This window comes from Rhincodon typus, chromosome 15 (assembly GCF_021869965.1).
Source record: "Rhincodon typus isolate 14 chromosome 15, sRhiTyp1.1, whole genome shotgun sequence".
Lineage (NCBI taxonomy): Eukaryota > Metazoa > Chordata > Chondrichthyes > Orectolobiformes > Rhincodontidae > Rhincodon > Rhincodon typus.
The window spans coordinates 28,979,752-29,002,146 of NC_063346.1; the positions used below are offsets into that span (position 1 = coordinate 28,979,752).

General features: G+C 41.3%; 1 protein-coding gene across 8 annotated transcripts in view; it reads left to right on the forward strand.

The window, feature by feature from the left end:
• klhdc4 (kelch domain containing 4) overlaps positions 1-22,051 on the forward strand; it is a 100,144-nt gene extending 78,093 nt beyond the window's left edge. For 7 of the 8 annotated variants that reach the window (XM_048605729.1, XM_048605731.1, XM_048605726.1 and 4 more), the window contains 3 exons: positions 6,663-7,280; positions 11,497-11,616; positions 21,338-21,979. In XM_048605729.1, the coding sequence (XP_048461686.1) occupies positions 6,663-7,280; positions 11,497-11,616; positions 21,338-21,507 (908 nt within the window). In that variant the 3' untranslated portion in view covers positions 21,508-21,979. Of the gene's footprint in view, positions 1-6,662; positions 7,281-11,496; positions 11,617-21,337 lie in introns of all 8 variants that reach the window. The other variant, XM_048605724.1, reaches the window with a different exon arrangement.
• Positions 22,052-22,395: the final 344 nt, after the last annotated feature.

Consider the following 22,395-nt stretch of genomic DNA (forward strand, 5'->3'; position numbering starts at 1 on the left):
TGAACCTGTAGAATTTTCTACCACAGGAAGCTGTTGGGGCCAGTTTTGTTAGATATATTCAAGGGGGAGCTGGATATGGCCCTTGCGGTGAAAGGGATCAAGGGTTATGGAGAGAAAGTGGGTGTGGGATCTTGAAATTGCATGATCAGCCATGATCATATTGAAAGGACTAAATGGCCTACTCCACCTATTTTCTGTTTCTATACCAGGAGCATATCAGAACTTGAGAGTGAGGAGACACAGGTAAGTGTTGTGACCATCACTAAAGAGAACGTGAAAGGTCTTGAGGTGGATAAATCACCCAGACCAAATGGACTATATCCCAGGGTCCTGAAGAAGAAAGCTGAAGTGACTGGGGAGGTATTGTTGGTGATCTTTGAGAATCCCTGGAATCAGGGAGGGTCCCAGAGGACTGGAACATGGCTAATGTAACACCCCTTTTTAAGAAGGGAGAGAGCAGAAGATGGGAAATTATGGGCCGTTTAGCCTGACCTTGGTGTTTGGTAAGATTTTAGAGTCCATTATTAAAGATTAGATTATGGGGTACTTGGAAGTGCATGGACAAATAGGGCTGAGTCAGCATGGCTTCATCTAGGAGAGGTTATGCCTGACAAATCTGTTAGATAGGTGGAGAGACAAGCAGTGTTGCGGTGAGGAGGCTGCAGAACAGGCAGGAAAGTTGGAATAGAAATGGCATGTGGAATACACTGTGGGAAGTGTGAGATTTTGCATTTTGTTGGGAAGAATAGAGGCATAGACCTTTTCCTAAATGGGGGAGAAGCATCAGAAACCTGAAGGATAAAGGGACTTAGGAGACCAAGTTCAGGATTCTGTTAAGATCAACATGTAGGTTCAGTTCACAGTTCGGAAGGCAAATGCAATGTTAGCATTCATTTCAGTAAGGCATAGAATACGAGAGGAGGGATGTATTGCTGAGGCTGTATAAGGTTCTGCTCAGACCACATTTGGAATCTTATGAGCAGTTTTGGGCCCTGTGTATAAGGAAGGATGTGTGGGCATTGGAGGGGTTCCAGAGCAGGTTCACAAGAAAGATCCTGCGGTTGAAGGTTTTGCCATGTGAGGAGCAGTTGTGGACTCTGGGTCTGTATTCATTAGAGTTTAGAAGGATGGATGGGCAGTCTCATTGAAACTTACAGAATTCTGAGGCCTGGACAGAGTTGATGTGGAGAACATGTTCCTACAAGTAGGAGAGACAAGGATGTGAGGGCACAGCCTCAGACTGAAGGGATAAACTTTTTTTTAACTGAGATGTGGAGTAATTTCATCAGCCAGATCGTGGTGAATTTATGGAACTTACTGCTGCAGAAGGCTGTGGGGACCAATTCATTGAATGTATTTAAGACAAAAATAGATATGTTTTTGATTAGAAAGGGGATCACAGATTACGGGGGAAAAAGTAGGAGAATGGAATTGAGAAACATATCAGCCATGATTGAATGGCAGAGCCTACTCAATGGGCCGAATGGCCTCATGATGCTCCTCTATCTTATGGTGTTATGGTCTATGAAAGACAGCTAATATATCAAGCTGAAGAAAAGGTAGTTTCTCAGTAACTAATGCAATCAAGATTTCTCTCACAACAACTAGCATTGTTCATCACACTTTTGGCAGATATATAGCTTTATACAGTCTAATGACAATCTAAGTTGTGTGGCATAAATGTTACCTGCAAATGTCAGACCAAACATAGATATTGTCCAGCTCTTGCTGCATTTGGACATGGAGTGCTTCAGTATCTGAGGAGTCACAAACGGTGCTGAACATTGTGTAAGCATCAGCAAACACCACCACCACCACCCACCCCCACCCCCACCCCACCCCACCCCACCCCATCCCATCCTGGGCCTCTGACCATGTGGTGGAAGGAAGGTTGTTGACGAAGCAGCTGAAAATGGCTGGACCAAGGAAATTACCCTGAAGAACTCTGGAGCTGAGATGATTGACCTGCAATAACCACAACCATCGTCCTTTGTGCTATCAACGACTCTCAACCATTGAATAGTTCTCCTCTGATTCCCATTGATTCCAGTTTCACTAGAATTCCTTAATGCTACACTGTCAAATGTGATCAATCTCCTATAGAATTCAGTTCTTTCGTCAAAAAAGCTGTGATGAGGTCAAAAGTTGAGTGGCCTTGGTCAACCCAATCTGAGCATCTATGGGCAGGTTATTACTGAGCAAGTGTTGTTTGATAGCACTGTTGATGACACTTTTCCGTAATTTTACTGATAAGATCACGAGTAGACTGATGGGACAGTAATTGGCCAGATTGAATTTGACCAGTGTTTTCTGTGAAGGATATTATTGGGCAGTTTTGCACATTGTCAGGTGGTAGCCAGTGTCGTAGATGTACTGGAAGAGATTGGCTAGGAGTGTGGTAAATTCTGGAGCACTAGTCTTCAGTACTACTGCTGGAATGTTGTCAGGGCCTCTAGCCTTTTTAGAATCCAGTGCCTCCAACAACTTCTTGATATCACATGGAGTGAAACAAATTGGCTGAAAACTGACATCTCTGATGCAGGGGACCTCTGGAGGAGGCACAGATGGATCATCCACTCAGCACTTCTCAAAAGTAGTTGTGAATGCTTTAGTCTCGTCTTTTGCACTGATATGTTGGTCTTTTCTGTAATTAAGGATGGGATATTAGTGAAGCCTCCTACTCCAATGAGTTGTCTAATTGTTTGCCGCCATTCATGACTGAATATGCAGGACTACACAGCTTAGACCAGATCCGTTGTTGTGAAATCACTAAGCTCGATTAATCAATTGCTGCTTATGCTGTTTAGCACTCAAGTAGTTCTGTTTTGTTGCTTCACCATATTGACACCTCATTTTCAAGTGTGCCTGGTGCTGTGCCTGGTGCTGCTCCTGACATGCTGTCCTGCCCTTTTCGTTAAACCAGGTTTAATCCCCAGCTTGATGGTAGTGGTAGGATGGGGAATATGCCAAGCAATGAGGTTGCAGATTGTTTTGGAGTACGATTCGGTTACTTTTGTTGTTGGCCCACAGTGCCACATGTTGTTAGGTATGTTCAAAGTCAGCCTCATGTAGCACAGCATGATAAACGGTATTCTCAATGTGAACATCGGACAGATTTTTTTTCCACCAGGACTGTGTGGTCGTCACTCTTATCTATACTGTCACGAACAAATGTAGCTGCAAGAGTCAGATTGGTAAGGATGAGGTCAAGTATGCTTTTACCGCTCCCTCACCAACTGTCACAGAACCAGTCTAGCAGCGGTGTTCTTTGGGACTCGACTGGCTTGGTCAGACATGGTGCCGTTGAACCAATCTAGGAGATGGAAATTGTCCATCCAATGTGCAATGTGTTTCTACACCTTTGTCACCCTCAGTGTTTCCTCTAGCTGCTGTTCAATATGGAAGAGCCCTGATTCATCAGCCGGGGAGTAGAGAGTGTGATATGTGGTAGCCAGCAGGTTTCCTTGCAATGTTTGGCCCGATGCCATGCGAGTTCATGCAATCCAGAGTCAATGTTGAGGACTCCTGGGACTCCCTCCTTTATATCATTGTACCGCCACCTCTGCTGTATCTGTCCTGCTGGTGGTTCAGGACATACTCATGGATGATGATGGTGTGGTCTGGGATGTTGTGGTTAAGGTGATTCCATGAGTATGATTATGTCAAGCTGTTCCTTGACTTTCTGTGAGATAGCTATCCTGATTTTTGACTCCAGGTCCCAGACGTTAGGAGGAACTTGCAGGATTGACAGGCTGTGTTTACCTTTGTCATTTCCGGTGCCTTGGTCAATGCCAGTTACTCTGTCCAGTTTCATTCTTTATTTCCTTTCCAGCGGTTCATACAATTGAATGGCTTGCTAGGCAGTTAAGAATCAACCACATTGCTGGAATTGCATGTAGATCAGACCAGGTAAGGATGGCATTCCAGATTTTATTGAATTCAAATTCCACTTTCTACAATGGTGGGATTCAGAATGTTACCTGGGCCTCTGGCTGATTAGTCTAGTGACAACACCACTAGGTCATTGCCTCCCTTTACATGAAAATGTTGGAGGAAGTCACGCATTGTGTTGCAACATTAAACATAAAGGCTGAAAGCAAGACTGCAGTTGCACTTGGCAGAAGTTTCTAATCTGAACGTGGGGGAGTTTCACAATTTTCAGCCTGCATTAGGACAGTTTCTCAGGGCACATAGGAAGTGCTACAATAAAGTTTGTGCACTCCAGCATCAGACTTTCAAATTGCTTTCATAACTTGTAGAACATTTTAATGGTTGCCATGTTCAGATATAACTGAGTCTACTTCCTTTACCAGTGACGGCACCAATCAAGCAGTAAAAGGATTTCTGAAGGTGAAAGAGGTCATAGCTTTCACATGTGTAAATAAAAGCTTCACCTATACAGCCAGGATAATCTGTCAGTAAGAAAGGATATCACTCTTTTAACGTGCCGACTATATGTGATTTTAGACAAAGGATATTGGTTTCTCAGGAAATGGCTTTGATCCCATGTGAAATCCATGCACAGGACCTGAGAGGAGGTTTAACAATATCCACACATCCACCCAGGCCATAATTTAGATACTTGCACTGATCAAGCTGTGCTGTACAATAGAGTCTCACATATGGTCATGTTGCTCCTGAACTATGGCAGAGGAAAATGTGAGTAAGAGAGTCTCATTCTCTGAGGATGAGGAAGGTGAGCCATGCCAGCCAGCTGTGCAGACTAGTACACTGGATGCTTTTGATGCTCAAAAAATTCTCTAACACAATAGGCCCTCACTTAAAATTGTGGCTAGCATTTCTGAAAATGTGACTTGTAAATAAACCAGCTTGAAGCAAAGCATGTTTTCCCATTTGAATCAAATGTAAAAGCTGTTGTTAAATTCTGCAGAATTTCCGTAACTGAAAACCAATTCTAACATTGCACCCTATGAACTTAAATACTTTGGTAAATTCCTATGTTGAGAAATGAAGTGTTTTAAAACAATATACATTTAGAAATCTATAGCCAAATAAATATGGTAACTTCCTGCTCATTGTACCTGTTGCTCCCTGCTGAATCTTGTCACCCATCCTGATTACTGAACGTCCTGCTCACTGCACATCTTACACTCTGACAGTCCTGTGACTACAGATCCTTCCTTCAGCTGACCCTCCAACTTTGAAACATCTGCTATTGCAAGAGTCTTTCGTTACACCAAAACACTCTGTCCCAACTCTGCTTTCCTCTTCTAAACCCTCACTATATTGAAGGAGCTGCAACAGCACCAAGATTTTGGGGGGTGTGCACCCGCAGCAAAGACATTGTTTATAATAACCCCAGCTCAGCACTGCTACAAGACTTTCACAACCCCGATTAGGCAAGGTGATCACTTATCCCTTTCCTAGTCAGTTGGCTTGCTGCCAGGCCATTAATTGACTACTGATTCCATTATTCAGCAGAGATGAGGTCAGTAAACTGCACACTTCTGGGTCAAGTTCCCACCCCTGCCAAGAAGGCTAAATTCAACCCCAAATGTTAATCATCCTCAAGATTTACTGACACCCCCTGTTTTGCATAATTGAAGTTTTCCTGTGCCTAGTTCAAATTTCCTCACTGCACTTTCCATCTAGAATTCAAGGTTTTCCTTCTGTTTCCCCCTCTTTCCAGCATTTACCCACTTTCACATTAACTAACTAATGCAATTGAGATGTTCCTTTATAACTTATTCGACTGTTCATTGCTGACAGCACCGCTGGCAGATGTATTGCATTGCAGGATCTAGTTCCAAGACACACTCAGCTTTTCAGCAGGCTCATGTTTCCTTGCCACACCTAGTTGAACTTTGCAAAGTCTTTTTGTCTCTGCAAACAGATTCTACTAGCAAGGTTCACCTTGGCAACTGTTTGTTAAATCTCTAAAAGTTCCATTTGGTCTGTCATTCTTATTAAACCAACAACTATCTCTTATCAGCATTCTACTTGTTTGTTAATGCTAACACAGTCTTTCCCTCCTTTTCACAGTAGATTGTCACTCTTTTCCCTGTGTTAATCAACTGTCCCTTTACTCTGATATATGAAAACTGGCACTTGTGTCAATTTGTTTGGGCCTGTTTCCAGGTAGAGGTTTTGAATGGCCATCATTTTAAGTTAGAGTCATCTTAACCGTTATAGTCTTAATGTCTCCCATTTGTAAAACATTATTTTCTCCATATTTTTGTCATATTGCTAGAGGCATATCCTAGATTTTGGTAATAGTTGGATTAAAATTAATTTGGTAGAGGTAGTAGAAAAGTTACCAACTGAAATGCAAAACATTTTTTCACTAGGAATTTTCGGCAATTAAAACATGGTCACCGAGACAGTGTATTTGCAGAATCACAGAATTGTTATGATGCAGCAGGTGGCTGTTCTGCCTATCATGCCTGCATGAGTTCTGTTACCTAATGTGGATCTCCTGCTCTTTCTCCATATCCTGCATGCTATTTCTATCCATATAATCAGGCATATCCATATACCTTCTTGAATACCTCTATTGAGCCTGCCTCCACTACATTTCCAGGCAATTTCCATTAGTTTGTTTTTAAGTAAATGTTATCTTTTATATTTCAGTATGTAATTGTATTTGAAATGAATACCTCTGTTCATCTCGAACCACCTGTTTATCACTTGTTTTTCCTCAGATAAATGGGCCTGGGTTCGCATTAACCCAACAGGACTGAAGCCATCGCCACGATCAGGATTCTCTCTGGCTGTTGCCCCCAACAACCGTGCCATTCTCTTTGGCGGTGTATATGATGAAGAGGAGGAAGAAGACCTCCAAGGAGAATTTTTTAATGACATTCATATTTATGATATGGTGAAGAATCGATGGTTTGCTGTGAAGTTGAAGGGACACAAGGGGGAGAAAAAGAAACGAAGACGTGGAAGAAAAGAGGAAGATGGAACAGAAGTGAAAAGTGAAAAGCAGGACTTACAGACTTCAATGGAAATAGTCAAAGAAATTGTAACTGAAGATGGTACTCTCATGACTGTAAAACAGGTCATAAATAACCCTGATGCCAAAGCAGATACAGAAAGTGAAGAGGAAGAGGAGGAAAAGGAAGATGGTGCTTCTGAAACTGGTCCTATCATTGAGCCACGTGCCCGGTCTAGTGCCATGGCAGTTATTAAAAATGGTCTGTTTTACATTTATGGTGGGATGTTTGAAGTGGGAGACAGACAATTTACTTTAAATGACCTTTATTGCATTGACCTGCACAAGATGAATGAATGGAAGGTTCTGGTGGAAACTGATCCAAGTAAGTTTGTGATTTCTACTGGTTCTATCATAAATCCATACGCTTATTTAAACTCAACTGATTTGACATTGAACAATATGGAATGAATCTTGTTTGTATGGCAGGCATCAGCTGATGTCCTGGAAAGTTAAGAATGAGCAAAATTTAGTGGTCCTGTATGTCCAGGGGTGCATCTCATCAGCAGCACGTAACTAATTGTTTGCTACTAGGGCAGCCATCACTATTAGGGATGTCCATCGGCCCCTAAGAGCTGCTGGTCAATTCGAGAGTGGGTTGGGTGGTTTGAGGGCACATGGTGCTATCACCACTAGAGCAATCATTGCCACAATGAGACTCCTCTGTGGGCAATAGGTATGAATAGGAAACCCCTTCCCCCTCTGAGCTGTCTGGCAGACTACCACTGTTAACCTTGTTGTTTATACACATGATGGAGGGCCATCTGGCGCTGGTGAAATGCCAGTGGCAGCAGAAAGAATGTCTTAATTGTGCATGAGTGACACATTTAGCCTCTGGGAAGAAGGCTATTGTCCCTATTCCCTGCCACTGGCATGATATGGCATCTGGAAGATGATGAACACACCCCCCACCCCGTGCGCACGCACACGTGCATGCTCCATCCCCAAGGGATTGGTACTGTCGACCCCTTTGTCAGAAATAACTGCTGCAGCTATTTATTTAGCCTTTCCAAGTGGTTCATCCTTCTGCGTTACCTATGATAAATTAAATTTTCTTCAATCAATGCAAGTGTTGCAAGTACTACTTTTAGCTCTGATGTATCACGATATATTACATTGGATGGGTTTCTTTCACCATGGGGAGGCAGTGGCCTAGTGGTATTATCACTGGACTGTTAATCCAGAGACTCAGGTAACGTTCTGGGGACCGAGGTACAAATCCCGCCACGGCAGATGGTGTAATTTGAATTCAATCAAAATCTGGAATTAAGAATCTAATAATGATCAAGAATCCATTGTCAGTTGCCAGAAAAACCCATCTGGTTCACTAATGTCCTTTAGGGAAGAAAACTGCCATCTTTACCTGGTCTGGCCTACATGTGACTCCAGAACCCACAGCAATGTGGTTGACTTTTAACTGCCCTCTGGGCAATAAGGGATGGGCAATAAATGCTGCATCGTCAGCGATACCCTCATCCTGTGAATGAATAAAGGGAAAAAAAAACATTCTTGTTATCAGTTATTAATAGGAAGGAAAACGCATGCCAACCCTGAGTGAACCTGCCATCTGCATTGACTGACTTGATCTCAGCAGGGTTTAAAAGAAGAAAATCAAGCCAGAATTGTTGTTTTTGGTCATCTAGTCTTTGCTGGAATGCCTGAAAAATAGATGTTGGGAAGAGCAGCCTCGTGAGCAGCCTGTTGAAGTTCATTGTTGCATTTTATGCCTTAACCATCATGATGTAGTTTTCAGCAAGAAAGTTGGAAGTTCTTTCAGATACCTCATCATAAGTTTCTGTACACCTGTTTATTTTAGGATGGAATAAAGTCTGTGTTATTTCCAAAGATAATTTGCAAAAATTACATACTGTTTGGAAAGCTGTTAGGTGCTTCAACAAAATTGGCAGAGCTATTCTGAGAATATGCAACAATATTGAGCAACAAAAAAAAACCTTCCAAAAACAAAGTTATTTCTTATACAGTCTATCTCATTTGTATTCTTCTGTCAGTTGTGGCATTTCAAAAGTTTTCGCTTCTATTTGAGTCACCTGGGCTGAATTTTCATACCAAGGTGGAAGTAAGCTTGGTAGATGTGTCTGTAATTTCTTGCTGTTGGATGGCATCCTAGTTATAGAATCTCCATTGTGTGGAAGCAGGCCATTCAGCCCATCGAATCCACACTGACCCTCTGAAAAGCATCCCACCCAGACCCACCCCATCCTGCAAGTCCCACACCTAACCCACCTAGCCTGCACATCCCTGGACACTACGGGCAATTTAGCAGGCTAATCCATCTAACCTGCACATCTTTGGTCTTCTAGCATGTTTTCAACGTTTGGCCAATTATTAAAGATAGCTTTTGGACTGTTTTTAAAAAAAACAATGTCCCCATGGGATATGGGTGACACTAGTTGAGCCAACATTTATTCCCTCCCCTAGCTGCCCATGAAATAGTGGTGGTGAACTGGTTTCTTAGAATGCTGCAGTTCATTTGGTATCGTTAGCCAAAATGCCGTTCAGAAGGGAATTCCAGAATTTTGATCCAGCAGCACTTGAGAAACTTCCAAGGCAGGGTAGTGAGTGGCTTGGAGGGAAACTTGCAGATGTGGGTGTTCCTGTGCATATGCTGCCCTGGTCCTCCTAGTTAGGTTGTGGTTGAGGGTTTGGAAGGTCCTGTTTAACAGGCCTTGATGAATTTCTGCAGTGCATCTTGTAGATGTTGCACCTTGCTGCTGCTAAGTGCTCAAGTTGGAGGTAGTGAATCTTTGTGGAAATGGGGCTGATGAAGTGAACTGCTCTCCTGGATGGTGTCAAGCTTCTTAAAAGATGGTGGAGCTGCACACATCCAGGCAAATGGTGAATATTCCGTCGTTATCCTGGTTTGTAGCTGGTGGATAGCCTCTGGGGAAACAGGAAGTGAGTTTCTTGCTACAGAATTCCTAACCTCTGCCTTGCTCTTTGTAGCCACAGTATTATGTGTCTAGTCCAGTTCAGTTTCTGGTCAGTGGTAGATGCCCAGGATTTTAATAGTGGTGATTCGGTGATGATAATTGAATTGAATGTTAAGGGATAATGGTTAGATTATTTCTTATTGGAAATGGTCATTGTCTGACACTTGTGTGGCACAAATGTTACTTGTCACTTGTCAGCCCAAGCTTGGATATTGTCCTGATCTTGCTACACTTGGACATTTACTATTTCAGTACCTGAGGAGTCGCAAATGGTAATGAGCATTGTGCAATCATCAGTGAACATTTCCACTTTTGAGTTTATGATAGAAGGAAGGTCATTGATGAAGCAGCTGAAGATGGTTGGGCCAAAGACACTTGAGAAACTTGTGAGGGCCTCTTGTCGCATACATCCCTACCTTTAAACAAAAAGGCCCGGATTCAAGTTCCACCTGCTCCAGAGGTGTGTCATAAAACATTTGAATGGGTTGATTTTTTTTTTTAAAAATCTAGTCTAAGGAACTTGCAGAGATATCCTGCAGGCTACTCGCCCCAGTGACAAGTAGCTAATTAGGATAACTTTAATTATCAATTGATAATCTCTTTTTACATGCTTTCTAGATTTTCCAGATGATGGGCAAAATTTCTACGGTGACTTGAACCCATAATTGGTATGATGGTAGCCTCCCACTGGAGGCACATCCTGCAAAATAGTCAAGGATGGATCTGCTGGGCTCGAATGGCCACAGCCATAGCTGTAATTATTTTAATTAGCCTGTTTGGATATGCTGTGACTCTCATCCTGAGCAGGTGAGACTTGTACCTGGATCGTCTAGCTCAGAGGTAGGGTCACTACCACTACAAGACCGGTCAGCCACAGCTTTAAGCAGTCTTGTGGAGGGGTTCCTTGTAGAGATGATCCATGGACCTTGATTGAATGCAGTTCCTGAAAGCGACCTCTTAATTGGGTATCTCCTCAAAAATCCCACTGTGGCTATTTCCGGATTCCCAAATTGGAGTTCAGAGCATCTGGCTTGGGACCCTGAAACGAAAATTCATGCCATGAGTTCCAGCTCATTAAAGGTGTTTTCATTTGTGACAGGAAATGCATCTTCCCGGAGTAAGTTGAAGAGCTTCTTGGTACAGATAATTCAATACTATGTGAAGGTTTAGAAGCTCATGAAATATTTTAATACTGTCATCCACTTGCTAGTGCGTGCAGAGCTTTACAACATGGACTCCCATCTTTTTTTTCACTCTAGAGCTCTTCTAGGGCTTTTATTGAGATATTTACAGATGGGATACATATTTTCCCAATGAAGGAGAAAGGTAAAAGAATTTGGAAAATATATTATTTCTCTCCCAGCTCATGCACACGGGCCTGTGTCAGGGTAATACCTGACCTATTTAAATTGAATTCAGGAATGCAATTGCTTGGGATTGGGTATTTCGGCTGGCATATATTTTTCAGGTTGGAGAGGAATATCAGATCTGGTCTATGTAATAGTATTTGGTCTAAAAGTTGTCTTCTTCCGAAGTTTTTTGTTTTTGAAGGTTGTATTTTGTTACTTCACTCATCTTTGCTTTCTGCAGAGACCCAGGAGTGGCTAGATGAAGATTCTGAGGATGAGGAAGAGTGTGAAGGAGCTGCAGGAGGAGAAGATGAGGAGGGGGAGGAGGAAGAGGATGATGATGAGAGCAGTGAAGAAGACGGTAAATATGTTGAATAAATCTACATTGTTCTTTACCTAGGTAACTAGTCTCTCTTTATCTGTGGGTTCTTCTGAAAGTTCATAAGCGATGTTTGTGTAACTGGAGCCAGTATAATTCAGTGGTAGTGCTGCTACTCTTGAATCAACGGGCCGTAGATTGAAACATCACTCCAAGAGTTTACTACAAAACTCTCTGGTATTTCAGAGCAGTACTGAGAAAATAAATCATCATTGGAATTTCTGTCTGACTGTTGTTATGGTTACAGACAATCTGGTCAGGAATCAGTAGCCTTTTTTGTAGACGTTAGAGACCCCAGGTTACTTCCATTGGAATAACATGTAGAGTGTCCACTTTTGAACAAATAAATAAAACTTTGCAATATTAGAAAATTTAAACAATCCACAGTATGTATTCTTATGAACCCAGCTGATAGTAAAACTGGACTGATCCCAGAATGTCACCTTACTTGATAGATTATGTATTTAATTTTTAAAGTTGGTTAACATGGTGATTAGTCTCTGAAACATACTGACATGAGGCTGCAGATGTTCTTTTACAATGGAACATAAGATGATTCCACAAATGAAAGAATAAACTGCTGTAAACATGTACGTAGAAGACAGAGAGATCTTGACAGAAACATCACAACAAGGTTTCAACATCTCGTCCAACACTAATCTTTCACATAATGGGGAGGTGCTGGTGTTAGACTGGGGTGAATAAGGTCAGAAATCACACAACACCAGGTTATAGTCCAACAGGTTTATTTGAAATCACAAGCTTTCGGAGCTTCGCTCCTTCTTCAGAGGTTAGTGAGAGACGTAGTATCAAACGCAGAATTTATAAGTGAAAGATCAAATGGTACTGAGGACGTATTAAACAAACCTAAGATGCTGTTAAATCTCTAATCAGTTAGAAGGTTTTAATTGATTAATATGGATGTGTAAGTCCCAGAATTCCTTTGAAGTTACTGTCCTGAGAGAACTAAAGGTTTTATCAGTATAAAGAAGTGACATTTTAGGTCAGTCGGTGCATGTTATGTGTGAGGCCTTGTTTAGAATCTGTTTGCGTTTTTGGTTTGGAATCAGACTGGTTTTATTTCTAAAGTAGGAATTTATAAAACGTCACGTTGACTGTCTATAAATTGTGTGCTTTTTGAACGAAATAGAATGTATCTGCAAATACAAATTCACCCCATGGGGAGGGGGTGTGTGAGAGAAAAGGTGTGTATGCGTGCAGTGGGGAGAGGAGGAGGGAGTGCGCGTGGGCAGGAGGGGAAGGGGAAGGTGTATAGTGTGGTGGGGTCACCTATAGTGCAACATGAACCCAGGATCCCAGTTGAACCCGTCCACATGGGTACTGAACTTGGCTACCAGCCTCTGCTAGGTGACTCTGCATTGTTCTGTATCCTGATATCTGCCTTAAAGGACGTTTGCCTGAAGATCCAAGGTCACTGAAGTGTTTCCCCCACTGGGAGAGAACATCCCTGTTTGGCGATTGTTGCATGGTGTCCATTCATCCATTATCATAGCGTCTGCCTGGTTTCGCCAATATACCATGCCTCGGGGCATCCTTGCCTGCAGCGTATGAGACGGACAACGTTGGCCGAGTCACATGAGTATCTGCTGTGCATGTGGCAGTTGGTGTCCACACGTGTGATGGTCGTGTCCATGTCGAAGATCTGACATGTCTTGCAGGGGTTGCCTTGACAGGGTTGTACAGCGTTGTGGTCAACGATGTCCTGAAGGTTGGGTAGTTTGCTGCAAACAGTGGTCTCTTTAAGGTTTGGTGGTTGTTTTGAGGGCGAGAAATGGAGGTGTGGGGAAGATCTTGGTGAGTTGCTCATCGTCATTATTAATGTGTTGAAGGCTGCAAAGAACATGGCGTAGTTTCTCACTCCTGGGAAGTACTGGACAATGAAGGGTATCCTATTGGACGTATCCCGTGTCTGTCTTCTGAGGAGGTTACTAATTACAATTTTTTGCTGTGGCGTGTCAGAACTGGTGATCGATGAGTTGAGCATCACATCCTGTTCCTATGAGGGCGTCCTTCAACACCTTCAGGTGTCCATCTCAGTCTCCTTATCTGAAAAGATCCTGTGGGCGTGGGGCTTGTCCATAGGGGATGGCTGCTTTAATACGTTTAGGGTGGAAGCTGGAGAAGTGCAGCATCGTGAGGTTATTAGTCAGCTTGCACTAGAGTGAGGTATTGAGGTGTCTGTCCCTGATGGAGATGCATGTGTCCAAGCAGGAGACTGATTCTAAAGAGTAGTTTGTGGTAAGTCTGGTGGGATGAAAGTTGTTGATATCGTCATGTAGTTGTTTGTGATTCCTCGCCATGAGTCCAAAGGAAGAAAATGCCATCAATGTATCTGGTGTATAGTGTTGGTCGGAGGTTCAGTGCAGCAAAGAAGTCTTGTTCAAACGTGTGCATGAAAATGCTGGCATATTGGGAAGCAAATCTGGTCCCGTGGCAGTTCTGTGTGTCTGGATGAAGAACTGTTTGTTGAAGGTGAAGCAATTGTAGTTGAGGATGAAGTGGATGAGTTGTAGGATGGCGTCTGGAAATTGGCAGTTGTTGGTATTGAGGACTGAGGCTGTTGCAGCGATGCCGTCATCGTGGGGGATGCTGGTGTAGAGTGCCAAAACGTCCATTGTGACAAGGAATGTTCCTGGTTCGACTGGTCTGTGGGTGCTGAGTTTCTGTAAGAAATCTGTAGTGTCAAGACAGAAGCTGAAGGTTCCTTGTACAATGGTTTTCAAGATGCCCTTGACATAGCCAGAGAGGTTCTCTCACAGGGTTCTATTGCCTGATATGATGGGACATCCAGGTGTGTTGGCTTTGTATTTCTTCAGAAGGCAGCAGTAATCCCTTATGTGGGAAGTACGGGGGATGAGAGTGCGTAGGGTACTCTAAACCTGCTGGTTTGATGGCAATATTGTGATTGGTCTTGAAAGCATGGATGGTGTTCCATTGTGCCTGGCTGACGTATTGCACTACCTTGAGTGTGGCTGATGAATCTGAATCTGGCATTCACGCATTCTCTGGCTTGAGCGTAACTGTCAAGCCCCTGGCAGCGGCCCACCGGAGAGGTCTAATTCGACTCCTGCTTTGCCCGCTCCCCATGGATCTCCCTGTCAATTTGGTCCGGTTCGTTGGTTGTCTCTTTGGGCTTGCTGCTGACATCTTGGAACAATTCCTCTTTGTCTGCTATGAGACCAGAGGGGTCCATTTTGGTGGCAGACATTGAGTCTTCAGCTGAGAAACTTCAATCTCGTCTAGTTGAAGGGTGTGATCAGATAAGTTGATGATGGATTTTGCCATGGTGGTGCCACTTTCAATGGTGGTACCAGGAGAGACTTGGTAATTGCTGGTGGTAATGCCAAGTTTCTCCAGTTTCTTTTCTTGGTGTGCATGTATGTAGGTGATGTAGTTCCATTGCCTCGTCTGTTTTGGCAGTATCCCGTAACTCTAGTGCTGTATCCTGACCGGCAACCTGAGAACGTGGATTCTATCTCGATTTCAAGGTAATGGTGCTTACTGTAGAGTTGGTATACAAGATGATTGAGGAGTTTGCGAGAGGTGTGATGGCAAAATCTCTCAACGTAATCAGTGTTGTAGGTCGACTTGATGGGTTCGTGATCTGTAGTCCTTTTGGGATCTTTTGTGCTTTCTTGCATTTCTGTGGAAACTTGATGTCCGTGTCACTATGTGCAATCTTCTTGGAGATCCTCTCCCCTTTGAGCTGGCGGTTGGTGGTGTCGATGATTGATAGACAGACACGCTTACCAATAGGGTGAATTTGCATTTGCAGATACACTCTATTTCATTCAAAAAGCACACAATTGATAGATAGTCAGTCAATGTGGCATTTTATAAATTCCTACTTTAGAAGTAAAACCAGTCTGATTCCAAACCAAAACAGTCAGCGATTCTGAACAAGGCCTCACACCCAACATGCATTGTCTGACCCTAAACTGCCACCTCTTCTTTACACCTTTACTTCTCTTTACTTCAAAGGAATTTGGGGATTTATGTATACATATTAATCAATTAAAACCTTCTAACTGATTAGAGATTTAACAGGTCCTAAGTTTGTTTGTTACGTCCTCATCAGTGGTGTGACCCTTTGATCTTTTACTGATAATTCTGCGTCTGATACTACTTCTCTCTCCCTAACAGCTGAAGAAGGAATGAAGCACCGAAAGCTTGTGTTTTCAAATAAACCTGTTGGACTGTAACCTGGTGTCGTGTGATTTCTGACCTAATCTTTCACAATTACTGAAGTCTAGAGAAATTTCATTCATATCGCACCTTCAATCTTTTTTGAACTGAATCTTCCCCAATTTCTTTCCATTGGACTGCACAAACAATTTTGATTCTTTTGTATCTGCTGGCATGAACTTTCCATAATTCTGATGGCGTACGCTTTCTCAGTTTTAGCACCTTGAAGACTTGTATCCATCTTCTGGCTTGGAAATTCCACAGACTACAAACTGCAAAGTTTACTGGTTCCTGTGAACTAAAAATTTGATTCTTCTGAGACCTTCAACCTTCAGTTCTGAGGTCAAAATGCAGCTAATGCCCTTTATATTTACTGTGTCTGTCACTAGGATAAGCATTTATCCAATAGAAATTCAGGGATTCTCCCAGGCACTTGACAGAACTCTCATGCTTTCTTGGAACTGCAATTATGTCACTGTCCAAATGACTTTATGAACTGTATTTAAAACTAACCTTCACAAAACTGACCCACATTCATCCTCCTCTATTTGGAAATGTAAATCCCAAAATATAATTAGAGGGAGGCAATGGCCTGGTGGTATTATTGTTGAACTATTAATCCAGAGATCCAGGTAATGTCTGACAACCTGCGTTTAAATCCCATCATGGCAGATGGTGGAATTTGAATTCAATAAAAATCTGTAAGAGTCAAATAGTGACCATTGTCGATTATCAGGAAAATCCATCTCGTTCACTAATGTCCTTAAGGTAAGGAAACTGCCATTTTACCTATCTGGCCTACGTGTGATTCCAGACCCACAGCAATGTGGCTGACTATTAATTGCCCTCTAGGATGGGCAATGTTGGTCGAGCCAATAATGCCCTCATTCCGTGAATTTAAAAAAAAAATCTCTGATCACAATATTGTATTCTAGCATCCAGACTTAGCATGAGATAAATATGGATTTGCAGACGAACTTTGATTTAACACCCTAAGAGTCAATCAAATGGCATATGCAATCAAGAGAGATCCTCTGGATTTCTCAGCAATACAGTCGGAGAACAGTGACCCTCTGGATCACCTAATCTCCCTAAGGCTTTGCCTCCTTTGCAAGGGGTATCAAATCGTTATTTTTTTTAATGATCTAGCTTGTGAGCTTCCTCAAAACCTACAAATATTCAGCCTGGACGTTGGCTTGCTTCTTGTTTTGGCCTGCAAGTAGTTGTCAAGCAATAGAACTTAAGCTTATAGTGCTCCAACAACTACTCACCATCCAGCTGCTCAGATTCTTTTCAGAAGATTGTGCCATCCTGGATTCACCAGGCTGCAACCCAAATCCACAGAACAGACAAATGTTTTATCTTAGTTAGGTTGTCACTGTTCCTAGCTGGGTTTTTCTGAACTCTGTCTTTCTCGGCCATGCCAAGTAGATACTTTTTGTGGGCATCCTTCACACTCACTATTAGCTGCATTGAACTGCCATCTTCTAATGATCATATTCCTTTCGGCTTTATTGAGCTAATGCGTCCAAAGATCTGAGCCAAGACTGTACGGCAGCACAGAGCCAGCCAACAACAGCACATGAACACTGCGTGGAGCATTTTCCTCTGCCTTTGACTAAATTACACCCTGAGGTACTGACTACTGTCATTGGGAAGGGTCTAGAATGTATTAAGATGGTTGTAGCCTGACTCTTTGAAGATCACATAGCTTTGTGAAGGAAACGTTGTGTTTAACCTATTAGAGCTTTTTGATGAATTGAAGTCATGGTGGATAGAGGGGAGCCAGTTGGCATGGCACACTTGTATTTCTAAGTCCATTTGATAAAGTTCTACATCAAAGGGAGCTGCAAGATGCAGATCTTACAAGATAAATAGCACATGGTTGTAGGTGTAATCTATTAACATTGATAAAAGATAGGTCAATTATGAGAAAGCAGAGAGTAAAGATAATTGCGTCTTTTTGGGTTGGCAAAATATTAGTAGTGGGGTGCCAAAGGGACCAGTGCTGGCTCCTCAACTGTTTACAATCTATAATCAATTATTTAAACGAGGGGATGAAGGGTACGGGAGCTAAATTTGCCAGTAACGCAGTGTAGGAGAGCAAGTTGTGAAGAGGAAAGAATCTGCAAAGTGCTATGATGGGAAGAGTGTACTGAAAGTCAACTCATACCAAAAGTGTAATTGTTTAAGTTAAGCAACAAAATGGTCACTTTCTCTCTCTGTGGTAGTACTATTCAGAATAAAAGGAACATCCACAATTGCAATAGATACATGATAAAATTGGTTAACAACTCAGCTGCTATGTGGAATTAACCTTGTATCCCTGTCATCCTAAAAATGACATTCCCATGACTGACAAGACAGTATAGCTCGGCAGAGATGATATGGTTTTGATTTTTAAAAAAAGGCAAAAGAGAAACGAACACTTCTGTGGGACAAGGATCCAAACTCAGTGAATAAAATGAGAACTTCCCATGGTTCTCCAAGTTTCCCGTTGATGAGATCGAAATGCTGATGGAAAGTTGATATTTGGAACTTGCTAAGGTTCCCAGAAAAAGAACTGTGCAGTTTGTGACATGGGAAAACAGGAAAAATCCAATAGAGTTTTACTAGGCAACGTTCAGCACATAAGTCCCATCTCTTCCAAACAAAAGTTATCTAACAGTTAAGCTGTGAAACTCATCTTTTGTCTCTCAAAAGCTTTTCCTTCCAAAGTTACTTGATATTTCAATAATTAGCAGGTGAGTCATATCTCGCATTACTGTTCAACAATTTCATAGTATCATATTTTGCTTCAGTACACTTTTTAATCCAGAATGGCTGAACGATTCTATATTTAAGTTCCTCATGGTCCTTAAATACAAATCTGTATTCCAACAGAAGAGAGAGACAAGTTAAACAAGTGAGCACAAATTCAGCAGATAGAGTATGATGTGATAGTGTGGACTGGTCCATTTTGGCAGGAAGATTGAAAAAGCAGAATGGAATGTAAGTTAAGGGACATTGAAGGGCTCTGTTGTACAGCAGCATTTGGGTGTCCTGGTACAACAACCATAAAGTTAGTATGCAAGTATAACAAGTAATTAGGAAAGCAAATCGATCATTGTTTTTTGCAAGGGCATATAAAAGTAGAGGTTTTACTATAGTTGTACAGGGTATTCATGAGACCACATCTGGAGAACTTTATACAATTTTGCTCTCCTTTTTTGATGAAAGATATAATTTCTTTAGAAGCAGTTTAGAAGACATTCACTCAGCTCATTCTTGGGGTGAAGAGCTTACCTTGTAAAGAATGCTTGACCAATTTATGCCTCTCTCCATGGGAGTTTAGAAGAATGAGGGAGTCATGTTATTGAAAACATAAGATTTTGAACAAACTGGATAAGATGGATATCTGGAAGAGATTTCTGCTTCTGAGGCAACCTAAAACCAGGGGAGTTGGTTAAGAATAAGTAGTCTCTCTTTTAAGACAGATGAGGATAATTTCTTGCTCTCTGGATCATTAAAATATGGAACTTCCTTCCCCAGAAAGAAGTAGAGGCTGTACACGTAACTTTATTCCCTGCTGAGTTAGATTTTTGGTTGACGGAGTTGAGGATTATGGGGGGCAGACAGGAAAATGAAGCAGTTCTGAGGAAGGGTCACCGGACCTGAAACGTTAACTCTGATTTTTCCTTCACAGATGGCTGGATCTGCTGAGCTTTTGCAGCAACTTTGTTTTTGTTCCTAATTTACAGCATCTGCAGTTCTTTTGGTTTTTTTATATAGGAAAATGAAGCTGCTACTTCAACAAGATCAGCTATAATTGTATTGAATCATGGAACAGTCTCAGAAAGTAAATGGCCAATTCCTGCTTCTAATTTCTATGTTCCTGACTCTTGAATTGTTTCAGAGACCCTATTAAAAACCTTGTAACAAGCCCTGTCCTTGTACCCAGACAGGATGAAATGTAACCAGCCTTGGAGCACATTGTGCTTGAATATTACAGGCTGCCAGCCTACATAGTATGAAAAGCTGCAAAAATGCATTCAAGCAGATGGCATTTATTCAGGGAAAAGCAATGCTTCCAGTTGCTTGATCAACCTCCTTCGCTCAACCAACATCAGAACGAATTAGCTTGTCAGTTTTTTTTCATCTGTTATTTGTAATGCTACGTTTTTGTGTAAATTTGCATCTGTTTGGCACAAAACAAATGATTTACTCTTCATGAATTGTAAAGCACTTCAGTGAATCCAAAGAATACAAAAGGCAATTGTTTCTTGTATTAATGCCAGTTTGCAACTTACATTTTTCCTTCTAAAAGACTACTTCAAACCATTGAAAATTGATCAATTTCTCTTGTATACTCTTCAACATATAATATGTGATGTGCTCCAGATCACATGCTACTGCATTGTGCAAGAATTAAGCTTGCAGTGCTGTTTTTAACTGCAAGAACTTCTTTCAGACTGAATCTTCAAATACGCAGTTTAATTACAGCCTTTGAGTGGCATGTGAAAAACTGATAACAATAGTGCAGCAAGTATTGGAACCTTCTTACTTCTCAGTTTTACATCTGTGGGGGAGTGATGCAGAGCATTGTCGATATTTTGACAAAGAATTTCCTTCAATGTTTTTGTAGTTAGCCTTTATAATTTGGCATCAAAGTGGTGTTGTCATTTGCAGGTACTTGATGCCAGTAATAATTACTGTCAGTGATTTTGACTTCCTGGGATTCTCAGCTGTATGAATAGTGAAAAGCTTGTCACAAGCAGAGATGTTCTTTGATGCTAGCACTTGTTTTGCAATTTTCAAGTCCTAGTTAAATCTCCGTTGTCCTTGTATTTCATTGACCAAACAATAGTAGAGCAGTCTAGACTATAAAGATTGAGTCATATGTTAAGGAGTCTCTGACAGTAAAGATTTCTGAGATTCCCTGGCTGGAAATCTGGAAAATGTTTCTCAGATGTTGTATCCATGACATTTTTGACTTGCATGTATTGAATTTTAGTTCGGGGACAGTCCTGAGATCCAGAGGGGAAGGACCTTTTCCATCCTTATTAATTAATCCCTGTAGAAGATGGTGGCCCCTCAGTATTTGCCAGTGCATCTCTATTGATCCATCCCTTAGTGTAGTATGCCAGTTCATTTCAGATAGCTCAGTTTATTTCAGGAATTATTTATTGAGAGCTACTGAAATGTGATGAAGTAACACTCTTGTGCCTTTATTCAGCTGAGGGAATTTTGTCAATGTGCTTTTGTGGTTGGTCTTGCATTCTGGGCAATATGAACAAACACAGTTATACTGCCTGTAAGTGGCATAGTTGACCAAAGAGTTAAATATAAAGATAAATATCATTTTATTGTGATGGTGAACTTTATTTTGGTGTTAATGAAAATCATAGTTCAAACTGAAACATTGTATATGAGAGGATCCAGTTCAACAGAAGTTAGTATTGCTTTTGAGATTTGTAAGAGAATCTGAAATTGTAAACTATTTCTTTTGCTTTCTTAGACGACCATCCTCCAGTCCAATCAGAGGAACCTTATTCAGAATATTTGTCACGTACAGAATCATACTGGATTCAACTAGCCAAGGATAATATGGGCCAAAATGTCAAAGAGAAAAAAGCTTTGAAGATGGCACAAGCAATGGCAAAGGCATTTTATGACGAAAATGTTTGATGGTCAGAATTATGCAGAACTGAATTCCTGTCAATAATCATTTACTGCTGAAGTTTATTGTCCATTTAATTTATTTAAATATTTTATCTTTCTACTTTGTAATCTTCAAGTCAGTTTCAGACAGATTCAGCATTGTTACCATTTCAGTATGTTTTCTGAATCTAATGTTACAGCAAAGCCATTAGCTTTACTTTTTCAGTATCCCATGGATTTACAGTGATTGTACTGCTTTTTCAATGAGTTCAGTTTTAAATATATCTTTGGGTTTTTCTAAATTCTTCTTGGCAAAGTCATGGTTATTTGTGATTATCCCCTTCACTTTACTGTAATATAGAAGAAAAATAAAAATAATTTTTCTTGACCAACATTAATTATTTGCACATGTATTTCTGGCATGAGACTTAAGTTTAATAGTAATCATTAAATGGAAAGCACTGTTTATTTGGTTTTCACATAGCAGTTTAAAAAAATCAACGAGAAAATTAACTTAAATTGAATTTCAGTCTTAGACTCAACCAATAAAATGTACATGTTTTGATTTGGGGAGCTTCTTCAGATTTTTTGTTTCCTTTTGTTTGGTGGAAAGAGAACTTTTGTACTAATTAGGACTGAAAGTCTGACATTATTTAGACCTTCAAATCTGTACCATTGTACTCTATCTATTCCCCTTAATATTTTGAAAACTCTGATCAAAATCACCCCTTAACCATCCAAATTTCCCGGCATACAACCCCATTTGTACGATAGTACTTCCTCATTTTAACCTTATGAAATCAAGGTATAATTCTACTGCAATAACAAGGTGTAGAGCTGGATGAACACAGCAGGCCAAGCAGCATCATAGGAGCAGGAAGGCTGATGTTTCGGGCCTAGACCCTTCATCAGAAA